Source organism: Galeopterus variegatus, unplaced genomic scaffold, assembly GCF_000696425.1.
Source record: "Galeopterus variegatus unplaced genomic scaffold, G_variegatus-3.0.2 Scaffold972, whole genome shotgun sequence".
Classification (NCBI taxonomy): domain Eukaryota; kingdom Metazoa; phylum Chordata; class Mammalia; order Dermoptera; family Cynocephalidae; genus Galeopterus; species Galeopterus variegatus.
In genome coordinates this window covers 430,485-439,260 of record NW_007727083.1, presented here as the reverse complement: position 1 = coordinate 439,260, position 8,776 = coordinate 430,485, and the positions used below count along the sequence as shown (strand labels likewise).

General features: G+C 39.9%; 1 protein-coding gene across 1 annotated transcript in view; it reads right to left on the bottom strand.

Annotated features, from left to right (window-relative positions):
* Positions 1-2,554: 2,554 nt before the first annotated feature.
* MB21D2 (Mab-21 domain containing 2) overlaps positions 2,555-8,776 on the bottom strand; it is a 126,470-nt gene continuing 120,248 nt past the window's right edge. Inside the window, exon 2 of the mRNA XM_008573923.1 lies at positions 2,555-5,388. Coding sequence (XP_008572145.1) covers positions 4,124-5,388 — 1,265 coding nt within the window. The 3' untranslated portion in view covers positions 2,555-4,123. The remainder of the gene's footprint in view (positions 5,389-8,776) is intronic.

Sequence of the window (8,776 nt, the reverse complement as noted above, 5' to 3'; positions counted from 1 at the left end):
CCCACATTAATGCCCTTTTTACCTTCTGTGATTAATTGATGGAAAAGAAGATGGCAAGTGAAAAATATATCTATGCACCCATACCAAGGTCATATTAAGAGTCCATTCATCCTGGAAAGAGAGGAACTGGTCCAGAGTACAAACGTTCTCATCTCAGCTGCCACACCAAATTAAAGCTTAATATGTCTTTAAGATTTTTGAACGATAGTGTCCTTACATGGTGATTATATTTGGTCTTACTGAAATTCTCGCTATTCTTAACCACATAGGCCCAGTAATATGGTCTCCTTGATGTTTGTTTAATGTCAGGACCCAACTGTGGATGAAAACTGTCTGCTCAAACTTAGAAAATCAGGGTCACCCTAGGTCAGCGTAAAAGTTCAGTGATGTACAGAAAATGGTATGATTTACCAAACATGCTGCTTTTAAATTTTATTGATAATAGGGTAGCACTATAAATGTGCATAGAGAAACAATTATTTTAGCAATGTAAGTGGGCATAGAGAAACACAATTATTGTAGCTAAATTATTATAGCTTGAGTCACACCATGTATAATCTGTTTCCTTAAAAAATAATTTAAGAAAAGATACTCCAGTTACTTAACAGAAGGTAGAATTTTGGTCATGTTGGAAATAATTCTGCATTGGTGGATGCTGATTCTGAACAGTGTATCATATATTCTTGGTTCACCTATTGAAGAAATTACAACATGAGGTATATTTTAAAAATTAGCTATTTTCCTCAGAGAAGGACATTAATTACATCACTTTAATCATTTAAAAAATAATTTGTATTTACCTGGTATTAATAAAGAATAACAGGGAATGATGCCTGTCCTTCATTTAATATGAGCAGTAGTTAGTGCTCCATTTAATGACCAAAAGATTTTTCCAGGTCAGACTATGAAGAGTGTAAAATAACTCTTTCCCAGACTCCTAATTATGACCAGATAGTAAGAAAAAGCCACAAAAGCAGACCCTTGGGTGACTCAAGAGAAGAGGTTCTGGAGAGAGTGAATCAGGATGGAAGTTCAGGTACCTTCTGTGACAACCACTGCAGAGCTTTGGAGCTGCAGGAAGCTGCCTGAGCTTAGGAGTCTAGCGGCAGCTGTTAGCACATGCCTCCTTCTTCCCGGCATTGCCATCGAAGGCTGAACTCCAAGGCAGGAAATTTCTGTCAGCAAGGTAATAATCTGATTCAAAACAACCCACATCTGCTTGTGACCAGTGGGCTTAATTCACCCAGGAGGTGTTACAGTCACCCTAAAGAAACCTCCAATTTGTGATGTGTGTGCGCACACGCACATGTGTGTATGGAGGGGTGTGGTGCAGAAGTGACTAGGGGCCCTTAAACTTATCCCCTCTATTAACCTCCCCACTTCCTCACATCTCCCCCAAAAGTAAAAGTAGCCACCTACACCTGCCTCTCATTTTCTCTGAAATAATTCTATATAGTAATTTCAGAGGGATTCTTATTTTTAAAATGTCTTGTCCTGATTAGCTTCACCCACTCTGAAACCAACATTTACTTGCATCTTTTAAACTTCCATTTCAGAAGAGAAAGGCAAAGGGCAGAGAATAATCTACTCTTGAAACAGGTCGAGAATTGAAAGCCTGGTGAGGAACAGCTTGCAAATCCTCCCAATTTAAAAAAAAAAAAAATCAGCCATAAGTAATGTTAATATGATGACTCCAGCTTTAAGGCATTTTATCTTGTCCTTGGAGCAGAAGAGATTTTAACCAATCTTTGGGGCTTCAGCAGGACTGACTAGTTAGCAATGAAATAATTTGCTTAAGTTTCAGACAAGAAAACGTATTAGACTATATCCCATTTCTACCCACCCTCAATGTCTGACCTAAGAGTCCTAGGCTTATGGTGCTGATAGCAAATTCTAGGAATTTAAAAAGCAAAAGGGGGATGGGGGGAGGGTCCTCTAGACCTTTTATGTGAAGTTCAACCAAGAATTTGTACAGTGTTCTTCACTAGGACTAGAGGTGGCAAAAGGAAAAAAAATGTGTCAAGAGAATCACGAAAACTAGTTTCTTATCATACCTGTAATGAAATTTTGTCTGAAAACACAGCATTTAAAATATTGCAAATGTTGCTGACTGTATTTAAGACACCAATTCAGAGCACAGTTATGGCAGTTGACTTTAAAGCATCATCTGCTTGAATATGCTTGCTACTTCAATGGTTTATAACAGTCTATTTTAACCTACAAAGTTTGACATAATGGTCAAAGTATAATAAATTTTAACAAACTTTTGCAGGTGCATAGTTAATAGTATAGGGACTATGATATTCTTTGGAATTAATCAAATCAGATAACATAAACCTAACATAAACAATACAAGCCTGTAGTGTACTTACTGAAAATTACTGTTAGTATAGTATAGGGACTATGATATTCTTTGGAATTAATCAAATCAGATAACATAAACCTAACATAAACCTAACATAAACAATACAAGCCTGTAGTGTACTTACTGAAAATTACTGTTAGTATTACTAATAAGAAAGTAATTTCCAAATTACAAACAACCACAAAGTTCCAAGGCCAGTATGTTTCTTTTTTTATTATTATTTTTGTGTTTGACTTAAGATGGTTGAATGATTTCATTTTCATTCATACGCATTACATTAATTCCCATGCAAAAACCCAAGACCACATATGCCTGATTTGAACTGGCCAAAATCCAACCTATGAGTCTGGACATTCAAGATCAAAACCAAAATGTTGCTTGACCTCTCCATTAGTAGACATCATGGGTGTCCTTTGAGAGATCAGCAGGCCCCCTACCCTTCAAACACGTTTGCCATAAGTCCACACCAAAACAGGGAGCCAATGTCTTGTAGCACCCAAACCTGGCAAGTAATTTTATTCATGAAGACAGGACACCTCTACACCAAAGCTGTCACCCACAGATATTGCCTGGTTCCTGCTCTTTAGCAAAACCTGCTTTTGTTATAGACATGGTATCTTCTATTAGGGGATTATAAATTCTTCCTACCAGTTTTCCTCAAAACTCTCAGGAGAAATAGATTTTTACAAAAAACTTATCCCTATAATCCCAAAAGAAGTAAATACTAAGACATCTCCTTTATCAAGTGTATATTTTCCCAGCTTTAGATAGAGTCAATTAACAGGTATAAAGCTTTAAAAACTTCTCTCAGTGATATAGGAACCAGGAATATCAAAGAGGGCAAAACAGGACCTCACAATTAAAGGAGAACTAAACAAATACAAAGAATCATTCTATTGATTGAGAGAAAGGGCTAAATGAAAAAAAAAATGATAGCATTTAAAAAGTAGATGTTAATTTACATTAAAACACATTGCAACTCTGACAATGGCAAAGATTTCATTAGTGCAAATAACAATTATAATGGTATGTTCTTTGATAGGATTTAAATAAGGCTTCAAATAATTACACATGCTAAAACTAACATTAGAAACCTTAATTCTGTTTGGAAAGCTGTTAAACACACCTTCCAAGCCATCCAGTGTTCTCTGATTTGAGGACAATTACATTCAATGAAGTTGCTCCAAAACACAATTTGTAGCATTATCACTTTCAAAGTTTACATTGTTTGGTAGAAAAAGGGGAAACTACTCTGGCCACTGGTCAAAAGAAATAAATCCAGCTAACATGCCAGGTAGTTCCCAGGTTCATATGATTCTCATATACCTGTAGCGGTGAAAGCTCATTGGGAAAAAGGGGGAAAAAAAAAAAAATCAAAGAATTCCTGTTTTAGAAAGAAATTTGTTTCCCCGTATCCATTAATAAGTTTACACAAAGTATGAAACAGAAAAAGCAAGAGGATTCATGGGCAGTTTTATCTATGGCTCAAGTTCTCCCTAAACAAAACAAAACAACCCCGTGCCCCAAAACTATGAGACGGTAACTACAAAAAGTAAACAACAAAATCAGAGGCAGAATATGAAATAGTAATATACTGTTTCAGAGCCTGCACCATCCTGCAGAACCAGGAAACTTAAAATTTGTTCTTAACAAATCCAATCTAGGCTGGATATGTAAAAAACGGAAAGACAGCATCACAAACCACACTATACATTATGAGAGTTCTAGAACCAGGGGGAAAAAAAGTCAGCAAAATACTCAGAAAAATTTATCATCGATTCTGAAATGGGGCCTCGTGACATCATCAGGGTTGATAAACACAGAGATTGACTTCCCCGGGTTCTCAGTCACTAGCTGCTGCAGTTTTTTGGCCAAACGGTCATCAGGCTGGTTGGGGTCGCCTCCGTCGGACTGCGGGGAGGGGATGCTGGTGGCGCTGCCTCGCCTCTGCAGCTCGAGCGTCAGCCGGTTGGCCGCCTTCACGTGCTCGATGGTGGTGCGCAAGTGCTCCGCCGGGTCTGAGCGCACAGAGGAGAGCTTGCGGGCGTGGAGCATGACCGTCTCCTCTGACAGGTGTTCCAGCATGTTGCACTGAGGGATGAAATAATTGGGGCACATCTTGTTGACCAGACAGTGTTGCAGGTCATCGATGAGGCCCAGCAAAAAGTGGGCTGCATAGTCTTCTTGAGCCAAGTAGTTGGCGGGAAGTCTGTCGCAGGCCCAGAGCATCATGCTCCGCAGGTGATAGGGGCTGATAGCCTTGGGCCGGGACAGGAGTTTAATGATGATGGCTTTGCAGGCCTGGTAGGCCTGCATGAGGCTGCTGGAGATGCACTTCTTCAGCTGCACCTCGCTCCTGGCAAAGGACAGCCGCCATTCATTGTCCTTCTTACCCTTGTAGGAGCAAGCAGGCACCAAGTAAAACCCACTGATGACCTCTTCCTCAGTAATCTTCCCATCCCAAAAGTGGTTCTCCATGAGCCAGCTCTGGGCCACTGCAGGCCAACCTTTGAAGGATACCACAGGGACAATATCATACAACATGCGACTGCTTCCTACACCCAGAATGATGGAGATGATGGTCCCGTTTTTTTCCACCTTTTCCACTTTTGGCATCCCCCGCTGGGGTTTCTTCTGTATCTCTGATAGGACAATGCTGATGGAGTCATAGAACCAGTCGGCCACTTTGGTAGGGGAGAAGAAGTAGTTGGTGGCACCATTAATGTGATCTACAATGGTGCAGCAGTCCTTCCACTTACTGATTGTCCCCTCATCAAAGAGCCGAAGGCTCAGCCAGGAGTGGCACAAGGCTGAGTGACGCATATCGAGAGTCACAGGCTGATTGCGGTCATGCAGCTTAAGCGCTGGCACCAAAAGGGTAAAGTCCATATCATAGTCAGTCCCCCGGGCATAGACATTGAGCTCATCTAAGTCCAGATCCACCACGCCTTCCCGGACTCCACCGGAGAGCAACAGGTACTCATTGGCCACGGGAAGTTTTTGGTCCAGCTTTTGCACCATCCCTAGAAACACAAAGAGAAACCATTATCACAATAGGAAGCACAGACACAAGAGTCTTAAGCTTTAATATAGAATGCTCACCTTCCAAGAACCACAACTCATTATCAGAAAACCAGATCTCAGGCTGCTGCACAGACCTGGCTAACAGGACTTTGTTCTTTCTCACCAGTGCTAGAATCCACTCTTCTCCAAGTGGAAGAATTTGGGTAGAGTTTTATGATGAAAAGCAATATCATTTTCAATCATAAACCACAGGTCCCCTGCCCCTAGTCTTCACCTCAGTTTATGGTATTCCCATCCACTTTGTCACCCTTAAAACTTCAGAAAGCTTCAACTTCCCCTTGCTTTCTACTGCCAATCATACCTGTGCAACCTCCGCAGTGTTTCTCACTGCCTTCCCTCTCCACCTCTGCTGCCACCACAGAAGGGCAGGCCCCTGTGTCTCTTGCCAAAGCAGTCTCCCTCCCCCATGCTCTCTCCACTTAAACTTTTCTCTGTACCAGCAGTTCTCAGTGTGGGCTGCAGACACTTTCAGGGCACAGTGAGGTCATAACTCTTTTCATAATAATACTAATGCATTATTTGATCTTTTCACTGTTGACACTTGCACCGATGATACAAAAGCAATGGAGGGTAAAACTGCTGGTGCCTTAGCAGTAGTCACAACAGTGGCACCAAACTCTACTAGCAGTCAGTGGGTTCTTGACTACTGACATGCATTAGCAATTTTAAAAAATCCAGTTTCACTTAAGAAAATTCTTGATGGAAAAGAAAAATGATTCATTGTATTAAATCTCAACCTTTGAGCCATTAGAAAGACTACCTTTCTAATCTTCTGTGTGACAAAATGGGAGTGACCACAAAGCCCCGTACCTCATGCTGAAATATGAAAGCTGTCTTCAGGGAAAGCATTCCTGTAACTAGCTGCTCTGATCATGGAACACCATTTTTATTTCAAAGAATGACTGATAAAATATGACTATTCAGACTTGGGTATATGGCAGAAATTGTCTTTAAAAATGAACAAATTATCTGAATAATGGTTACCATCATCATGAATACACAAGAATAAGCAAAACCCACAGTTAAAACAAAAATGCCAGCAAGAAAGAGAAAGAAGCTAAATCATTCTGCCCTAAATTCCCAGTTCACTTTTAAGAAGAGAAATAAAAGGGGAAATAATAAACAAAAGATATTTAAACCACCTAAACAAGTAGCAATTAAATGACAGGAATTAAACAACACTTGTCAATAACTACTCTGAATGTACATGGACTAAACTCCCCATTCAAAAGACACAGACTTACTGACTGGATTAAAAAGCTAGACCCAAGTATATGCTGTCTTCAAGAGACCCACCTTACTTGTAGAGACACTCATAGATTAAAAGTGAAGGGATGGAAAAAGATATACCATGTAAATGGAAACCAAAAATGAGCAGGAGTAGCTATTCTTATATTGGACAAAATAGACTTTAAACCAAAAAACATTAAAAAAGACAAAGAAGGCCATTATATAATAAGGAGAACTATCCAGCTAGAAGACATAACAATCATAAACATGTATGCACCCAATACCAGAGCACCCAGATATATTAAGCAAACACTCTAAGACCTAAAGAAGGAGATAGGACCTAATACATTAATAGTGGGTGATCTGAACATCCCTCTCTCAATATGGGACAGGACTTCCAGGCAACAAGTCAACAAAGAGACACAGGATTTAATCTACACCCTAGATCAACTGTACTTGGCAGATATATACAGAACATTTCACCCAACAGCTAAAGAATACACTTTCTTCTCATTGAGCTCACTGGACATTCTCAAGGATAGACCACATATTAGGTCACAAATCTAGTCTCGGCAAATTTAAAAAAATTGGAATCATTCCAACAATCCTTTCAGACCACAATGGACTAAACTGGAGATAAGCAATAAGCAAATTGCTGGAAGCTATACAGATACATGGAAAATAAATAATAGGCTCCTGAATGACCTATGGGTCCAAGAAGAAATTAAACAGGACATCAAAAAATTTCTAGAAACTAATGAAAATCATACCAAAAATTGTGGGATACTGCAAAAGCAGTACTAAGAGGCAAGTTTATTGCAGTAAATGATTATATCAAAAAAATGGAAAGACTCTAAATAAACGACCTAATGCTATACCTCAAAGAACTTGAAAAACAACAACAATCCAAACCTAAAGGCAGTAGATGGTAAGAAATAATTAAGATCAGAGCAGAACTAAATGAAATAGAGACCCAAAAAACAATAGAAAAGATCAATAAAACTAAAAGTTGTTTTTTTGAGAAGATAAACAAAACAGACACACCATTAGCTAGATTAACAAAACAAAAAAAAAAAAAAAAAGGAAAGAGAAGACCCAAATAACAAAAATCAGAAATGAAAAGGGAGACATTACAACTGACACCACAGAAATACAAAGAATCATTAGAGACTATTATAAACAACTGTATGACAATAAATTTGAAAATCTGGAAGATATGGATAAGTTTTTAGACACATATAAATTACCAAGACTGACCCAAGAAGAGACAAAAAACCTGAATAGACCAATAACAAGCAAGGAGATTGAAGCGGTAATTAACAATCTTCCAACCAAAAAAAGTCCAGGTCTGGATGGCTTTACAGCTGAATTCTATCAAACTTTTAAAGAGGAGTTAATACCAATTCTCATGAAACTGTTTCAAACAATTGAAACAGATGCTACTCTCCCAAACTCATTCTATGAGGCCAACATAAGTCTGATACCAAAACCAGATAAAGACACAACAAAAAAAGAAAATTACAGGCCAATATCCTTGATGAACCTAGATGCGAAAATCCTCAACAAAATATTAGCAATTAGAATGCAACAACATATCAAAAAAATTATACACTATGATCAAGTGGGATTCATCCCAGGGATGCAAGGATGGTTCAACATATGAAAGTCAATAAATGTGATACATCACATCAACAAGCTTAAGGGCAAAAACCATATGATCATCTTTTTTTTTTTTTTTCCTTTTTGTCTTTTTTCGTGTCCGGCAATGGATCGCAACCCTCAGTGTCACGCCTGTACCGGACCGGGACCGGCAACGGGATTGCAACCCTCAGCGCTGCGCCCGCACCTCGCTCAGCCAGTGAGCGGGAACCGGTCTGTATGTGGGATCCGAACCCTCGGCGGGAGCACCGCCACGCTCCCAAGCGGCGCACTGTAGCAGTGCGCCACCAGGCCGGCCCGTTTTTTTTGTCCTTTTTGAGACCGGCCACACCACACTCAGCCAGTGAGCGGGAACCGGTCTGTATGTGGGATCCGAACCCTCGGCGGGAGCACCGCCACGCTCCCAAGCCGCGCCCCCGTGTCGGGCGGCCCCCCGCC